At 45.2% G+C, this 18,355-nt stretch overlaps 1 protein-coding gene across 2 annotated transcripts; it reads right to left on the bottom strand.

Annotated features, from left to right (window-relative positions):
• Positions 1-1,209: 1,209 nt before the first annotated feature.
• Positions 1,210-17,651, bottom strand: CNPY2 (canopy FGF signaling regulator 2). 2 transcript variants are annotated; one of them, XM_081181582.1, is made up of 6 exons: positions 17,408-17,646; positions 12,961-13,088; positions 10,310-10,425; positions 8,498-8,695; positions 8,085-8,181; positions 1,210-2,128 (listed from the first exon to the last, which is right to left on the bottom strand). In XM_081181582.1, the coding sequence occupies exons 2-6, from the start codon at positions 13,058-13,060 to the stop codon at positions 2,085-2,087; spliced, it is 555 nt and encodes a 184-aa protein (XP_081037708.1). In that variant the 5' UTR covers positions 13,061-13,088; positions 17,408-17,646; the 3' UTR covers positions 1,210-2,084. The 2 variants fall into 2 exon arrangements, with proteins under 2 accessions (XP_081037708.1, XP_081037709.1); XM_081181583.1 differs by lacking the exon at positions 8,085-8,181 and having other exon boundaries at positions 17,408-17,651.
• Positions 17,652-18,355: the final 704 nt, after the last annotated feature.

The following is an 18,355-nucleotide window of genomic DNA, read 5'->3' on the forward strand; positions in this document are numbered from 1 at the left end:
GGCCTCCTGCTGCCACCGGAGCACAATTTCTGTTCTCATCCTGAAGCAAAGTTCTTAACCTTAGGTACTATTTCTGGGTTAGCAGAGTCTGTAACCTGAAGCGTATGTAACCCGAGGTACCACTGTAATCACTCTTCTCAGTGCCCAGGGTCCAAACCAATTCATAACCTCTCGGGGACCGCTGCTCATTACATGGTAATAATAATCTGCATCTGAGCAAATTTGTGGCAGAGGTTAAGATTTAGACCAGAGAATAAGTTCACTCCCAAGCTTGGAGGCAATACTGGCTCAAGTTCTATGATTTCCAAATAGTTGCTAGCAGCTGTCAGAAGAAACAGAAACTTCTCCCTCAATTCTTCCCACAGCCTGATTTTTCTTTATGTCTTGACTGAGCACACAAGGGGAGTACAGTTCCACTGTTGCCCTTTCAACAATGCAGCATGGCAAACTTGCCTCTCCTTCTTGTGCTGACTGATAGCATTACAATACAGTAGGATAATCTCCTCCCTCCATACTTAAGCTCCTTCCTCATTATCTTTAAATCACTAAAATCCACTAATTTTCCTTTAGTTTTGATCCTCCAACCCCTATGCCCAGTGGAAAGAGCCAGCTAGTCTAGGGTAATTATCTGCTAAATAAAAATCTTTCAACCAGCATTTTACATTATCAATACAGTGGTACCTCGGGTTAAGTACTCACTGTATTTTTTGCTCTATAAGACTCACTTTTTCCCTCCTAAAAAGCAAGGGGAAATGTGTGTGCGTCTTATGGAGCAAATGCAGGCTGCGCAGCTATCCCAGAAGCCAGAACAGCAAGAGGGATTGCTGCTTTCACTGCGCAGCGATCCCTCTTGCTGTTCTGGCTTCTGAGATTCAGAATATTTTTTTTCTTGTTTTCCTCCTCCAAAAACTAGGTGTGTCTTGTGGTCTGGTGCGTCTTATAGAGCGAAAAATACAGTAATTTGTTCCGGAGGTCCATTCTTAACCTGAAATTGTTCTTAACCTGAAGACCACTTTAGCTAATGGGGCCTGCTGCTGCTGCCGCGCCACCGGAGCACAATTTCTGTTCTCATCCTGAAGCAAAGTTATTAACCCAAGGTACTATTTCTGGGTTAGTGGAGTCTGTAACCTGAAGTGTATGTAACCCGAGGTACCACTGTACACACATGCCACCACGCACAACTAAAGGAAAAAAATTGTAAGGAGTTCCTTGTTGATCATCTCAGTCACAGCATGATTTATTTTCTTGCCATCACTGGCCCATTTGTTTTTAAACAGGTATTAAAAGCCCTTTGAAGAGTACAACAACCCCTCCCACAATTCCAGGTGCTCAATATCAGCACCCTTGTGGATTTTACAAGCCAGATACTGGCTTTCACCAGGAGCCAGTCTATACATGTGGAGGCTGGTAAAACAGCTGCAAGGCACAGACAACCGCTCCAGAGGCATAATATATAAATTGGCTTGCTCCTCCCTCTTGGTACAGGTTAGAAAGATGTATGTTCATACTCCCCCACTCTTTGCACTCAAAGCACGGATTGCACAGACAAATTAAATGACTTGCCCGGTGTCATTATAAGGTGGTAGCAGAGCCACAATGGAGCACAACAAGTTCTTCTATTCAAGTTTGGATTAACTCTGCCTCTGAGAGCTGGAAATGAACCCAGGAGCTGTGTTGTTGGTCTCTTGACTCCAACCTACAGATCAATGCACCTGCACATAGCCACTAAGTATTAAAACACACACACACAGAGGAATGGGCTACGCAGTAGAAAAAAACCAAGACTTGGATCCACATATGGAAGTGTCTCTTGTTCCCTTTAAAAATAGCAAACAGAAAAGGCCTGATAACGGTGGGTTTCTAAAAAGTCAGGTGAGTGATACTGCATCACTTATTCACTTTAAAAATTTGATAAAGAAGCTTTGTTTGTGTTTTCTTTTAGAGATACAATGTTGTTTACAGATTGTAAGGTGTGTGCCCCCCCCCAAAGGCTGCTGGGACAATAATTATTGGAGTTAGGAAGAGGGAGGTGGTCAACAGGGACTTTGCCAACTCATCCACCAGACCAGGCAGGCCTTTGCGCTTCATAGTTCATCGTGTGGGAGATGCAAGGCGTGGTCACACAGATCTACAACAGAAGCACAGACAATTCAATTCATTACAAGAACTGGAACTTCCAGATAGACAACAGAGCTGATTCAAACTTGCCCAATATTATATCATAGCAGCAGTCCCCACAAGAAGGTGTAATGGTTGTACTTCTTCACTCTACACAAAAAACCAATAGTTCTCAGTCTGAATTACTCCCCTACAAAATGAGGCTTTATCCAAAAATATAGTAAATCTAAATGTTGCAATGTAAAAAAATAAAAATTTCATAACACAACCTTTTCTTTTTAAAAATCTCAGTAATTGTTTTCAGTTTTATTTTCTGAAGCTGAACTCGAGATTTGGTGCTGATATTTGACTGATGATATGTGGACAAAGTGGAACTCATTTTAACAAAATGTGGTGATCACGGGGCAACATTTTATTGGGCGAGGTCTTCTGCACTCTAGCCTGCTCCTTTTCACTGCTCCAACCCTACCAACTTTCATTTCTGTCATGCATACTAACAGCTCCTGATAAAAAAGTCCATTTTAAAACACTCCCCTTGTAAAAAGGTATTCCACTGTGCAGAGCTTACTGCAGAGTTTGTTCTAACAGAATTGCTAGTGAATGGACAAAAAAGTGTGGACTCCTCATCCAAGGGTTAAAAATTTGTTCCTCAATCCTACATCTGCACAGCACATGGGTCATCAATTCACATGCTGTCTGCCAGCCATATTATCCACCTGTGAGTTGTTCCACATACACAAATACATTTCTGAAGTCCCCAGCAGTTCTGAGCTTTTGATAAAAAGGGTAGCGTTCACCTTGGTGCATCACAAGTTGCAAATATATTAAAGAGCTATCCTAAATTGTCATTTGCCGAAATATCTCTGTCAGCCTCTGCTCTTTTTCTCACAGCCAGGTCTTGCCCAAGAAACTTTTCACCACAAACAAAATTCACAGTTCGAATCACCCTTTTCTCTTCTGTAGGGAAGATTAAATCAATAATGACTCAGCAATTGCTTTCGGGCCACAGGATCAAACAGGGTTAGCTTATCTTCCTAATCATCATGAACATCATGAGACTAGCCACGCAATCCCAAGGACTCTGGCGAAGTGGTAGTATGAACAGATCAGGTGAATATGCAGTTGATTTGGGTGACAGCCAATTATTAAGCCACTTCTACAGACCTACAGCAACTGTGATCCTCACCTTGCTGATCTGTAAAAGTAATATGTGGTCATAAAGAATCAACTTTGGCTAGACTTCCTTGCTCAACTTGGCTTTGAGCCTAAAACCAGGTGGATTTGTGTGTTAATTATTTGGCTGGGTACTACAAATAGCCTGTTACGACCTGGTGGTCAGAAATAGGTGCTGCATTTTGGCTGTGCCAACGTGGCATGCCTCCAACCCTCAAACACTGGAGGGTAAAGGTCAGGTGAAAACAACACAGTCAGGTTCGTAGTCCAAAAATAGCTCAGTGCTACAGGAAGAGGCAGTTTCCTAAATGGACCCCTGGCAAGAGGCTGCTTGTCATTCCTCTGAGAGCCAGTGAAAATCCAGCAGGAAAGTGAAGGCAGGAAGAGACTTTTCATTTGTCGGTTTTATCGGCTCCAAGGACTTTCCTAAACTGACCGAGAAATTAACAGGAAAAAAGAAACTACAGAGAATGCAACTTTCAGCATACTTTCACATGCCCAGGTATTTTGAGTTTCTAGGACAGCTAAAACTAATAAGGCATTGCTTAGCCCAAACCCAAAAGGCAGGTAAATCTAGGACAAAGACAATTCTGGAGGAGCAATGTATTTTTTTTACTTATTTTGCATATCAGTACGCCAACCTTCAATCAAGCAGTTTCATTTAGCTACACTGTGCCCAAACAGGCTCAATTCAAGCCATGGAAGGTTACAGTTCAGTGTGAATTGACAAACCATAAAAAGGAAAAGGACCCCTGACAGTCCAGTCCCGAACGACTCTGGGGTTGCAGCGCTCATCTTGCTTTACTGGCCAAGGGAGCTGATGTTTGTCCGCAGACAGTTTATCCGGGTCATGTGGCCAGCATAACTAAGCCGCTTCTGGTGAAACCAGAGCAGCGCACGGAAATGCCGTTTACCTCCCCGCCAGAGTGGTACCTATTTATCTACTTGCACTTTGACATGCTTTCGAACTGCTAGGTTGGCAGGAGCAGGGACCGAGCAACGGGAGCTCACCCCATCAGGGGGATTCGAACCGCCGACCTTCTGATCGGCAAGCCCAAGGCTCAGTGGTTTACACCACAGCGCCACCCACGTCCACCATAGCCAATGGTCATTCCTCTGCATCCAGATAATTGGGAGTGAACTTCTGACGCCAAGTGCAGAAAAAGTGGGAAACAATTGTGTGCCTCTGTTGGCTTCATCTCACTTATTTGTATCCTACCCTTCCTCCAAGTTTATCCAGTAAGTTTAAGCAGTGAGCAGAGATTTGAACCTGGCTTTCCCCACTCTAAACCACTATACCACCCTGGTACTCACTGTTTTAAATTTGCAAGCTGAAATCATGGTTTGGTGCAGTGTCTGAACTGAGACACAGAAACAAAGCACATGGCAAAACTGAAACTGGTCAACAACCTGCAGTTTCCTATCTGCTAGATAACAACGTATTGTTCAATCTTATCCATTCATTTCTTGTGGAAAAGAACCCTATGCAAAACAGTGGTGGCCAAGCTTGGCCCTTCAGCTGTTTTGGGACTACAATTCCCATCATCCCTGGCCACTGGTCATGTTAGCTAGGGATGATAGGAGTTGTAGTCCCAAAACAGCTGGAGGGCCAAGCTTGGCCGCCTCCGACTAAGGCTTTCTCCAGTTAAAGGAATCTCAGTCTGAACTCCTTGCCCCTGCTGCACCCCTGATCAAATTCACCCTACCCTTCTGGGATAGAACTTTCTTTATGTACGCCACAACAGCAGCAAGAATACTCATCGCAAAGTATTGGAAGACACAAGATCTACCCACCCTGGAAGAATGGCAGATGAAGGTGATAGAGTACATGGAATTGGCAGAAATGACTGGCAGAATCAGAGATCAGGGAGAAGAGGCGGTGGAAGAAGATTGGAAAAAATTTAAAGACTACTTGCAGAAATACTGTAAAATTAATGAATGTTAAAGGGATGTTGGATTGAAAACAAGCGGTGTTGGTAAAAAGATTAACAAGAATATGTAAATATGGATTGATAATGGTGGAAAATATACATTTATTATAGGTTAAGATGCTGAGTAAGGCTAAATGATAGAGGGTAAGGATTTGCTGAACTAAATATCTGAACTGGAATACAAAAAGGGAGGTGTGAGGAGGTCAGGAAACTAGTAAATGAAGTATAAGATATGAAATTATTGATTTTTTCTTTCTTTTCATGTTAACTGTCTTCTATTTTGTATTTTTCATGTGTTTTGCTTTTGTTGTTTGTAATTTTTTTTCTTTTTTTTCTTTATTATATTAGGGTTACTCTCTGTCTTTATTTTTTGAGTTTAAACTTGGAATTTTTTTCAATGTCTGTAAAACTTTAATAAATATTACTTTAAAAACAAAAAACAAATTCACCCTACCCTTCTGGAGTCTTTCCTCCTACTGCAAATAGCAAGCGGTGGGGAGGAAGACCACATTGACTCCAGGTGAATAAGGGCAGAGAAGCCTCCCTTCTCCTATATTGCCTGCTCTGCCTCAGAGACACTGAGGTGGGAAAGACAGACCAGTTGAATCACTTGCCATGAGTGACAGCCCTGAAGCAAAAAAAGGCAGGGATACGAGGCGAGGCCACAGAGAACCCTTTAGGTTTACTATTTATAGCACCTGCACTGTTCTCTCGGCATCTGTGAGCTCCAGTTACTGCAGGACGCCATTCTATGGATGTTGTGAGGCACTGCAGAACGCTATGGAGTATTGGCAAGCAATGCCAAGGACAGGTCGCAGTGGGAGAGCAGCAACTTTGCCTCGTTGCCAGGAGGTAAGAAAAGATGTTCCGCTCAACAGCACCAGCCTGTTTCAGTTCAGCTGTCTTTACTGTTTATAAGCGTGGAGAGAGGAAGCCAAGCACAGGAAGCTGTGCCAGGAGAAGAAGGTCATCTGTCTCTTAGGAACATTCTCCAAGATCAAAGCGCAGCCAAAATCCTACCTGAAGTTTCTCTTCCTAGAAACTTAGTACAGCAACTGTTCAGAAGAGGGCAAAGTCAGAGTTTGTTAATCAGGCAGTGTTTAGCTGGGAACTGAACTAAAGCTTCTCCCCTTCTGAGACAAGCTGAAGCTCGATGGAATGAGATGCCTGTTCCCTGAAGTTTGAGGGAGAGAAGTCCCTTTTATTTTTAGTGATATCAAGGTCCTTCAACCAATTTGAATGGTATTCGTCAACTGGAAAATTAATTCAGTGCTCCAAACCCCTGCTGAGCACCAATTTTATCCAGCAGAAAGAACTTTGGGTGAAAGAACTTAACACCAGTCAACAAGAGCAGAAATCGAAAGCAGGTTCGTAGGAAGGCAAGATGGCCCTGATTATTTTCTACATTGAAATACCGTGGTACCTCGGGTTACATACGCTTCAAGTTACATACGCTTCAGGTTACAGACTCCGCCAACACAGAAATAGTACCTTGGGTTAAGAACTTTGCTTCAGGATGAGAACAGAAATCGTGCTCTGGTGGCGCGGCAGCAGCAGGAGGCCCCATTAGCTAAAGTGGTGCTTCAGGTTAAGAACAGTTTCAGGTTAAGAACGGACCTCCGGAACGAATTAAAGTACGTAACCAGAGGTACCACTGTATTCATAAATGGCACTGTTACAGAAAATAACAACGCAAAACATAAAAACGCAGGCGCAACAGTAAAAACACCAGTTGCTATTTCAGGTTTTCAATAAATAATAGTGTTTGTTTTTTAAATCATGTCCCAAAAGCTGTCTGAACAATGCAGCTTTTAAAAGATGCTTGAAAGGAAGCCGGGATGACTCCTGCTTAACAATGTCTGCCATTTTGTACTTGTGACTAATTGTCTACTGCCCAAAATGGAAGCTAGTGGCTACACTGGCATTTTCTCCATGTTGGAAAACTGGCTTCACTGCAAGCTAAAAGGAGGGTGCTTCTTGCCTGGAATGCAGAGCTGTGCCTCCTTGTCAAAAGAATGGCCTACGCCATGGGCTGGTTGGACACTGAGGAAAAGGGGGAGGAGCAAGTTGGGGAACCACCAAGGGAAGTAGGCTCAGAGCCCAGGAAGTAGTGGTGGTGGGACACCAATGAGTGCTCAGAGGGAGAAGACTGGGAAGAGAAGGGGTCAGAAGTTGAAAGAGTGACAGGGCTCAGTGAGTTGAGAAGAGTCTGTGGCAGAGAGAAGTCGGGTATCAGAGGCTGAAGTTGAAGATGAAGCAGGCGAGTTGGAGGAGGGAGGTCAAAAGGCAGTCAATAGTGTCCCGTCTCCCCATGACTCCCAGAATCGGGAGAGGTATGAAACAGGCGAAGCAAAGGCAAGCTGCCCGCAGGTGCAGTCTCTGATTGCTTGCAAGAACCCCAGGAGAGGAGGAGACATAGAAGGGAGATGGGGACTTTTAATCTCAGCAACGTACAGTGGTACCTCGGGTTAAGTACTTAATTCGTTCTGGAGGTCCGTTCTTAACCTGAAACTGTTCTTAACCTGGAGCACCACTTTAGCTAATGGGGCCTCCTGCTGCTGCCGCGCCGCCAGAGCACAATTTCTGTTCTCATCCTGAAGCAAAGTTCTTAACCCGAGGTACTATTTCTGGGCTAGCGGAGTCTGTAACCTGAAGCGTATGTAACCTGAAGCATATGTAACCCGAGGTACCACTGTATTTTATGGCGTAGGGCCTACAGGGCAAGAGCTGCTGTGCTTCTAAGGCCTGAAATTCAGCCAAATCTGCAAAGATTACGTTTCGCTAATAAAGAGTTGACTCCAGCTTTCGACAGAGTGAATTACTGACCGGCTTGATCTGCAAACAGCCTAGTCCTTTGCTTACCTGTTCGTTTGCTGCATAGTCGGTCCTTGACATTTTCTGCCTCGTGGGAGAAGAATTCTATGAACTCATCTTCATATTCTTCAGCTATACTCTCACACTGCAAAGGGGAACCAAGGAAGTCAGCCGTGCTATACATCGTGCCTGCAACGTACGTTCTTTGATGTAGGCACCAGCTACCTGTTCCACTTCCCTAATACGTATTGCAAAGCGTGGAGCTGGTCCAGAGTCGTGGCTGCAATTATACCATCGCAACTGCAGCATCAAATGTCTGTCACCATAACCAGCTGCAAGTATTAAGATAGAATTCGGAAGGAAAAGAGGCTACAGGTTGCAGCCAGGAGGTTCCACTGGAGTCTCCTTTTCTCCAGCAGCCAAGTAGTCCCACACCCAGCTTCACTCTCTGCACCACTCACCGCGAACTTCAGGCTCGATGTCATATCGGTATCAAATTTGGTTTGAGAAAGGTCCATCTTGGACCCGTCGCGGGACATCACCCTCACATAGCTTTTCCGGTGGGTGGAAGGATCTTCCTTTTCGCTATACTCTTTCATCTTGTCACAGATGCGCTCCAACAATTCCGTCAGGTGAGCTTCAGACCTGGCATAGGGCACCTGTGGAGGAATGGCAGCTTGCTATGAAGGTGGAAAAAGCGTCCCCCACCTTTGCCTTTATCAGATCCTACTGTAACCTAATTTTCCTCGGGTGCCATGCACGTCTTACAACCTATCACTGAGGAGTAGTCAATCATTTTGCCATTTTACCAAAAGGAGGACACTGTAATGATTGCCTTAGTTTTCATCTTTCTGTGACAACCTAAGTCGCCAAACAGAAGGACCAACGGCAGCCACTAAGATCTGGAACTTGGGATAAAGAAATTATGTGGAACTATTGTTGAACTCTATATTCCCCCGCTCACGGGCTCCATGTTCCTCACCAGTCCCTTCTTAGCTGCACCTCTAGAATTTGAAATTTCTGTTTTAGGTCTGGAGAACCTTTGGCCCTCCATGAACTACAACTCCCATCAGCCCCAGAAAGCATGGCCCATTGCAAGGGATGATGGGAGCTGTCGTTCAGCAACATCTGGAGGTCCAGAAGTTCCCCACACCTAATATAAATACCGTATTTTTTGCTCTATAAGACTCACTTTTTCCCTCCTAAAAAGTAAGGGGAAATGTGTGTGCGCCTTATGGAGCGAATGCAGGCTGCGCAGCTATCCCAGAAGCCAGAACAGCAAGAGGGATCGCTGCTTTCGCTGCGCAGCGATCCCTCTTGTTGTTCTGGCTTCTGAGATTCAGAATATTTTTTTCTTGTTTTCCTTCTCCAAAAACTAGGTGCGTCTTATGGTCTGGAGCGTCTTATAGAGCGAAAAATACGGTAATTGCTGATTTCTGTTTATTGTTGGAGGCTGCTTTGAGAGATGTAAAAGGATAAAAATGCAGGGATGTAGCCAGTGCTTCACGAGCTTAATTCTGTTGGCACAACCAGATTCATGTTTCTTCTCCTTCCCTTGCACATCCCCAAAATTTGCTCCAGAGGATCCGTCAACCCCCCAGAGCAGGTTTTGAGGGTGCACAGTGTGCTAGAGGGGACAGGAGAGGAACAGGGAGTTCCATTTTGCACACAGAAGTCCACTGTGCCAGAAAAGCTGAAGAATTGGGTGCCGCCCATAAAAAATAAATTCAATTTAATTCAATACTAATCATAGGACAATTATCATAATTTCTAGGATTCCTGTGCATCTCTAAAACTATTGGGAAGTGGTTACTCTCTGTTCAGGACCTGCTGGCGGACAGCGATGACCAAATTACTTTAATAGCGTCTGAATTTTTAAGTGCTGTCCATGAAGAAAGAATGGGCCATGATAAAGAGACTTAGTGGTTTTTAATGGTAGGTGATGTTGCTGTGTTGTATTATATTATCTATGTACATCGATTTATTTCTTGGAGTTAAGAATAGGACTGGGATAAATTGTGTTCGCTGAGCCCGTATTTTATACAGTCTGTATATGATGTTTGTTTGTTAATGTGTGGCGTGCTATGCCTAATAAAGGATTTTGAATTGAATTGAATAAATTCCCTTTCACCAGGAGTTTAAAATCTCAGCACAAGGGTTTCCCCCACACATTTCTTCAGGGTGCTAACCATCTCCCTGACTTCCTATTTGTCAGATCGCCACAAAAGTCTCCAGAGATTCAGCCAATCAAGGGCAAGCATGAAACATGTTACCTCCACGACGGACTGGCTTCCATCTGGGTTGATGCGGAAGGAACCTATCTGGATCATTTTCTTGGGATCTACCTGAGATATTTCCCACTCCAGCTCATCCACCAGTGCCCGGCATGCTAAAACCAAAGAAAAAAAAGAAAGAAAAACTAGCTCCAAGAAGCAGTACTGCTCATAGCACTCAGGAAGACAGCTACATTAACTTCATGATCCACTGCTCGATGCCAGGAACATTCTCAAGATTTGGCAGCTGAACAAATGCATTCTTCAGAACCCAGCATACTGCAATTGAAAATATGCCTTGCCTATGTCTTGTAACAACAATTTATTTGCAGCACTTTATAGGAGAATTTATCATTTATGTTAGGCAAGTCGTGCATGCAGGGGAGTGAAAGCAAGTAGAGGTAAAATTGACAGCTCCTGACCTCGGCACAACATCAGTTGGTTCAGCGGCCTTGAAGGCAACAAAACAACTGCACTCTCTATTCCCCCATTCTTCTTTCTCCTCTGGCGTAGCATCGGCAAGCAAGACTACCAAAGCAACAGTTGCTGCTTCTGGGACTTGTGCTTGCAACCCACGAAAAAGGGAAAATTCAATAGCAGGGGATGGGTAGTTATGCTAACACTCCCATAAGGCTTTTCTGAAGACACAGGTCCAGTGATCTCCTCTCCCATGTGGACACTGCCAAGCAATGCTTCTGTGTGACAGTGTTCCACATGGTGAGGCGTAATGTTTGTATCAGGGATGTGTGGGGCTGGAGCCGTCGAATCTCACACATTTGGGCTGACTTGCATGGACACGTAACGGCTCAAAGGGTTATGCCATTTCAACGTCACTTTTCAGCAGCCTCTACGTAGGCCAGACAATTCTGTTATTGTGAGCGGAAGGATGTTGCTTCAGGCATGCAGGGAAGGCAGGAGCAGGTCGCCTGTAGCCTTCCAGGTGCTGTTTGGCTTCTATCTGCCCCAGCCTGTGTGGCCGTTCATCAGGAATGATGGAAATTGTCCCGCAACAACATCTGGAGGGCCACAGGCTCCTCACCTCAGTCGGGAACTAATTTAACAGGAGTTTTGAACCAGGGTTTCCCAAACTTGGGTCTCCAGCTGCTGTTGGACTATAACTCCCATCATCCCAAGCTAGCGGGATCAGTAGTCAGGGATGATGGGAACTGTAGTTCAAAAACAGCTGGAGACCGAAGTTTGGGAAACCCTGTTTTGAACTGAGAAGGACTGAAGGTCCAGGAATGCTGGGTTCTGCTCAACTGAGTCACTCTACTCAGGCAAGGGTCTCTATAATAGCATCCTCCTCAGGAAATAGCAGCAAACCGTGGCAAAGTCGTCCCCTTAATATGCATGGCAGCTACTTACTCCCAAGACTCAGGCAAATGATTTTTTAAAGAGTCAAACACCCTTCTTATGCATCTCAGTTGCAGAGTCCCGTTGCACATAGCTGAAGTCTGTAGAGGTCACTTTTGCTGCAAAAAACTGGTGAGGTGCCTAATAAAGGGAAGGCCCTTGAGATCACAGAATCGTAGAATTGTGGGACCATGAGGATCATCTAGTCCAACCCCTGCAATTCAGGAATCTGCAGCTGTCCCATGCACAGCGACTGAACTGAAACCTTGGTGTTATCAACACTACACTCTAACCAACTGAGCTGTCCAGGCTGACCAGTTATCTGACCAGATCAGAGGGGCCAGATGAAAAACCCCTTGGAGCCTGTTTGAGCCCATGCCACCAGCTGCCCATCCCTAGGATAAGACCTTGCTGTGGCCAACCTTTCATCTCCAAAGAATGATGAAAACAACTAAAGAACAAATAGATGCAGTATATTCCTACATGCACAGGAATGGAACCATTATGTTTATTTTAAACTAAGTACAGTGGTGCCCCGCAAGACGAATGCCTCGCAAGACAGAAAACTCGCTAGACAAAAGAGTTTTCCGTTTTGGAGGTGCTTCGCAAAACGAATCTCCTATGGGCTTGCTTCACAAGACGAAAATGTCTTGCGAGTTCCTGCGGGTTTTTCCCCCCTCCCCCCTTTTTCTAAGCCGCTAAACCGCTTATCAGCTGATCCGATAAGCCGCTAAAAGCCGCTAAAAGCCGCTAATAGCGCTAATCCGTCAATGGGCTTGCTTCGCAAGACGAAAAAACCGCTAGACGAAGAGAATCAGAGAACGGATTCTTTTCATCTTGCGAGGCACCACTGTACCTAGGTGCCCTCAGACTACTATTGTGGGGGGTCACTCAATGGGAACTGATCTGTTATGAGATAGGCTACCCTGAAAAAGTTTGCTGCCACCATTGCACATCACACCCTGCAACAGAGTGAGTGGACTGGGCAGCCTGGTCCATTTCCTAGAATCCTCAGGTGCCAAATCAATGTAGAAAAGGCTCTTTAAAGGCAGAGAGTGGTGTAAGCATTGCTTTTTTCTGGGGGTACGCAGGGGTACACTAAACATTTTCTGAATCTAAGTTTGGCCTCATTGAGGGGCAGTATTTCAATATGAGTAGGAAAATGAGAGTACCCCTAAACATTTTTTTTTTTAGAAAAAAAAGCACTGGGTGTAAGCAATGTTATTTTACTGCTCTGTATTTCTCAAGCTCCACCACCCATTTTCCTAATGAGATTGCTATGAGAGAGTCTGCTTTACCTCCACAGCGGAGATCTTGGCTCCTCCGGGCCAAAGCACCACTCAACAGCAGCAAGAGGGCAGCGGACAGGCAAACCGTGCTTGAAATCCAGCCATTCATCTTCAAGGGTGTGGGCAAGCGTTACAAGCTGCACAGAAAGTCAGAAGTTATCCCAGGGCTGCATGGAACCAATTATCTAGCTGGCTCGCAAACCCAAAAAAAGCAAACTGCTTCCGTTACCAGGAATCTCATCCTAACCTCCCACAGCCATGGAGACGTGTTCATGAGCCACATGCAAGCAAGCAATCCAATGGCTGTGATCAGTCAGGGCTCCGTAGTACGACTTATTATGCTAAGCAACACTCTCAAAGCTAGCATTTATCCCCACGTCCCAAGCTCAGCTTTAAAATACAAAGTGCCCTCTGTGTGACAGGTCAACGGCAGCAGCTATTCTGAGGCTGTTTTAAATGTTTGCTAGCTTGCTGTGCTTTCCACAGATGACGAAAAATAACCCCTCTGCAAAACCAAATTCAACACACAAAAGGGGGGGAGGAATGGGTGAACCGAAAGAGGTATGAAAAACTCCTGGACAGCTCCCAAGAGAAGAGGCAATACAGTATAGCCTATTGGGCATAGTGTTCACACCTATCAGATCAATCAAGAGTTAACAGAGGATAGGGAGAGATCTCACTGCCAACTAATATTTGTAAGTAGTGCTACATTCCTGGATTTCAAAACACGCTTCACTCCTAAAAGGACTCTCATTTCAAAACACGCTTCACTCCTAAACACGCTTCACTCCTAAAAGGACTCTCATTTTACGTCCATATCCTTGTACCTTTTCAGATCCCACTTCCTGCACCTCTAAGCTAAATCCCATGAGAACCTAATATATCCAGCAAAGTTATGAGACCCTAATATACACAGCAGAGTTATGAAGTAGAAACTTTCTAGGTCCACACCGCTTCTGACTTAGAGGTAGGGGGTTGAATTCTACTGAAGTAGAAGCAGGCCTATGAGGGAGAGGACATTTGGTGGTATCCAACTAGGTTTTACTCAGAATAGGCTCACTGAAATTAATGGACCTAACTTAGCAGTGTTCATTAATTTCAATGGGAAGGAATTAACCAGTGATTCTGCCTTTGCAACAAAGGTTCCCCCCCCCCCCAACTCCACTCCTGCACTCCCCAAAATTGGCTCCGGGGGGTGCATCAGGAGAACACTCAAACAGCACACAAGTGGAAGGGGGGGGATCGTTTTGTCTGGCAAGCCAAAATCTTGCTGTCCCAGAGTCTACTCTAAGCAAAATGTTGGTGAAGTCCATCCACTGTTTAGGATATATATATATATATATATATATATATATATATATATATATATATACACACACACACACACACACACACACACACACTCACATATATATATATATATATATATATATATATATATATATATATATATGCAGGTTTTGGTGTCTTCGGGTGTCTTCCCGTGTAAGAGTTGGGGTGTCTAGGCGACGTTTCGACGAGGTCTCACTCGTCATCTTCAGGCTGGTGCTTTCGGCTTCTTGTTACTGGAACAGAGCAGGATCTCAGTGTTTGAGTTCCTATAAATACTGTTGAGGGGGTGTGGTGTATAGCCTCCAACGTTCTGGGCAGAGAGGAAGTTCCCAGGTTAGTGTGCCTTTTCTTCTTTTGTTCATTAATTACTTGAGGGATATCTTGAGAGATTTCTTGAGTGATATTCTGAGTACCATTTAGGAGGGTCATTAGGTGTGAATTAGTTGCTAAAGCACACTAACCTGGGAACTTCCTCTCTGCCCAGAACGTTGGAGGCTATACACCACACCCCCTCAACAGTATTTATAGGAACTCAAACACTGAGATCCTGCTCTGTTCCAGTAACAAGAAGCCGAAAGCACCAGCCTGAAGATGACGAGTGAGACCTCGTCGAAACGTCGCCTAGACACCCCAACTCTTACACGGGAAGACACCCGAAGACACCAAAACCTGCATTCCTGTACCCGTGAAAATCTACGAAAGCATATATATATATATATATATATATATATATATATATATATATATATATATGGAGGTTCTTATAGGCTCCCCCCCCCCCATGTTAGGGAGAACTTAAAAAGCACATTCACTCAACTGCAATTAAAAGTGGTATAGTCCAAAGAGGACTTTGCTATTTTGCTGTACGTGGGACTTGGGTTTTCAATGCCCTCGTGCAAAACACATGTTCAGTAGCTTGCAATCTGTGGAATCCAGAGTTTCCCAATGACACATCCAATTGAAATGAGAGTTGGGCTCTAAGCTCAAGCAGAAAAAACCCTGTCAGTACTAGGGTATTTTTATCCAATAACACACGTAAGGATACCAGTGTTCATATCCACTTACGTATAGCATCTCAACCTTTAAAAACAGAACCACACCATAACACAAGATGTATGGAAACCATAACAGGGAAAGAATGAAACACAAATTTCAAGAAATGTTGCATACAGTGCTCTCAGGATGGGCTCACATATGCCTTTTATGCACTGAAGACTGGGTTTCATATGCACGATTGTCCCCCACTGCACATATAGATGTCCAAAAATTGTAATGATTTCTGGTCACATCTCAACATATATCACTCAAGCCAAAAGCCCTGCCAGGTGCTTTTCACGGACATGGATTACTCAAAGTAACTGCAGGTAAGCCCTGTGCTCCACCTGCACCTACAAACGTATGGTAAGCAACACCACACCTACGATACGATACAATAATCTTTATTGTCATTGTCCCATACAGAACAACGAAATTGAAAATATACAAAAATATATGGTCTTTAGTACAAAAAATGATGTTGGAAATGCATATAGTGTGTGTGTACTGCAAGCATCTTGGAGGAAGTGCACTAATTCTCCTATTTCAAGTACTGGTTTGTTTGCGGAGACTGAATTAATCTTACATCAAATTGGAAAAAGGTGCCAACTGTCAATCCCTCATACTCCATAGGACAGGAGTGGCAAATCTACAGCGTCAAAGTCTTCATAGAGATCTTCTTTTCTTAAATTGTATTTACTGATTTTTTTTCCATTACCAGTACAGAGGTCTTCTATCTAATCAAGCCACCTGGGCTGAAGTTCTTTCCAAGTTCTTTTTAATCATGGATCAAAACATTCATATGGGCAGATTCAAAAAGCAAGGCATTGACACCTCATAGCCACAATGTGCAGAATCAAGTCGCACTGAGTTGTTTCTAAGATCTCTTAAGAGCATTTAGTGTTGGAGCCTACAGTTGCAACCCTAAACACATTATTAGAGCAGCAAAGCCAATGAACATATCGGGCTGCTTTGCATGCAGTCGAACCACCTTTCGCTAATGTGGGCCTGGATGTCTTTAGACCTTGGAGCATGGCCATGTGCAAGACAAGGGGAGGTCAAGCTAACAATAAGCGCTGGGCAGTGTTTCAGTATCTGTGCATTCCACATCAAGATCACTGAGTCCATAGGCACTACCAGTGTCATCAATGCCTTGAGAAGATTCGTGGCCATACATGGACCTATCAAATTCATTAGGCCCGATTGTGGCATGAATTTTGTGGGAGCTGGGAATAAAGAGAAAAAAACGACACTGACCCGCTCTCCGTGACTACTGCAGTGCTCGGGATTGTGCATGGATCTTTAACCCTCTCCATGCCTCTCACATGGGAGGTGCTTGGAAACACATGATTGGTATGGCACGTAGAATTTTGGATTCAGTGTTGACAAGAGCTTACCCATGAGACCCTGGTCACCCTCATGGCAAAGGTCACTGCTATGATCATCGCCAGACCCACAGTTCCAGTTTCTCTGTTTCCTGAGAAAGCCCTAAACAGCCTCGGTCCAGTATACCTGAAAGAGCATCTCCACCTCCATCGTCCTGCCTGGACACCGAGGTCTAGCGCCGAGGGCCTTCTGGCGGTTCCCTCGCTGTGAGAAACCAAGTTACAAGGAACCAGGCAGAGGGTCTTCTCGGTAGTGGCACCCGCCCTGTGGAACGCCCTCCCACCAGATGTCAAAGAGAAAAATAACTACCAGACTTTTAGAAGACATCCAAAGGCAGCCCTGTTTAGGGAAGCTTTTAATGTTTAATAGGTTACAGTGGTACCTCGGGTGAAGTACTTAATTCGTTCCGGAATTAGCTAATGGGGCCTCCTGCTGCAGCCCAATTTCTCTTCTTATCCTGAAGCAAAGTTCTTAACCTGAAGCACTATTTCTGGGTTAGCGGAGTGTGTAACCTGAAGCGTATGTAACCCGAGGTACCACTGTATTGTATTTTAGTGTTTTGTTGGAAGCCGCCCAGAGTGGCTGGGGTATAAATAATAATAAATTATTATTATTATTAGAATGTCTGATGTAGATTTTTTCGTTGTTCTGTATGGGACAATGACAATAAAGATTATCGTATCGTATCGAAGTGGTACTTCACCTTGGACACGCGAACGACGACCTTGCAAGGTAGGTCGCTCCCTCCCGCGTTCTGTAGGCGGGGGACCGGAGGCGAGGTGACGGTGGCCGGCTTCCCTGAAGCCTCCCAGTGTGTGGTGCGTGGCAGGGAAGAGGTCTGACCCGTTGCCTTCCCGACTCCTGCCAACTACACCGGCGTGGAAATGGTACCCGCCATAGGTACTCCCTCGGCTTCGCCTCCTCCTCCCACGACGCCACCCGAGCCCGCCCGAACCCCACCACTCGGCGCCGGCGGCAGCAGCAGCGAGCGCCTTCCTCCAGGGGTGGCCAACGTCCGCCTGCTCGGAATCCCACTCCACCGGCCACGCCACACACACAGAAAGAGGACGCTAAAAAATGATAGCTCTCTCCCCGTATCAGCAGCCTTTCATCGCGGCCTCCCTGGAAACCCTGGCCCTGCTCTTCGGAGCAGGCGCTTGCCACGGACACCTCAGGCTCCCGTAAGGACCCTTCGGCGAGGGCCGCGCCCCCGCCTCCCCGCCGCGGGCTCGCGTGGCGAACAGCGCGGCAGGCTGCCGGGCGAGGTGGGAGGGGCTGTCTCGAAACGTCACGTCCCCCAGCAGTCCGAGGGGCCAGAGTGGGCGTGGCTCTTTCGCTCCCCGGGAAGCGTGGAGCTAGGAACGCCTTCTAAAGCCCCGTCCCATAGAGTTGCGAAAAAGGGTAGAGTAACACACGCCCCCAGGGAGCCTACTGAGCGTGGGTAAATTTAAAAGTCCAACGTGTCTGCCTTCAACAGGCTAGAGCAAGATTCTGGTGAACTCATTGCGCAGGCTCAGCCTCACAAAGCCGTACTTTCCAACATTTTCCCGATGAAAATTTGTTGTTGTTTAGTCGTTTAGTCGTGTCCGACTCTTCGTGACCCCATGGACCAGAAAATAGAGATGTCTTATTCCATTATTATTATTATTAT

Source organism: Podarcis bocagei (genome assembly GCF_964188305.1).
Source record: "Podarcis bocagei genome assembly, chromosome: 2".
NCBI lineage: Eukaryota > Metazoa > Chordata > Lepidosauria > Squamata > Lacertidae > Podarcis > Podarcis bocagei.

What these genes read in the sequence shown, in the direction of transcription:
- CNPY2 (XM_081181582.1), bottom strand. Translation starts at nt 13,060, where the DNA reads ATGAATGGCTGGATTTCAAGCACGGTTTGCCTGTCCGCTGCCCTCTTG. An exon ending in CCAAGATCTCCGCTGTGGAG is followed by an intron (nt 10,426 to 12,960) that starts GTAAAGCAGACT and finishes CTTTGGTTTTAG; the next exon opens with CATGCCGGGCACTGGTGGAT. An exon ending in ACTATGCAGCAAACGAACAG is followed by an intron (nt 2,129 to 8,084) that starts GTAAGCAAAGGA and finishes CTTCTGTTGTAG; the next exon opens with ATCTGTGTGACCACGCCTTG.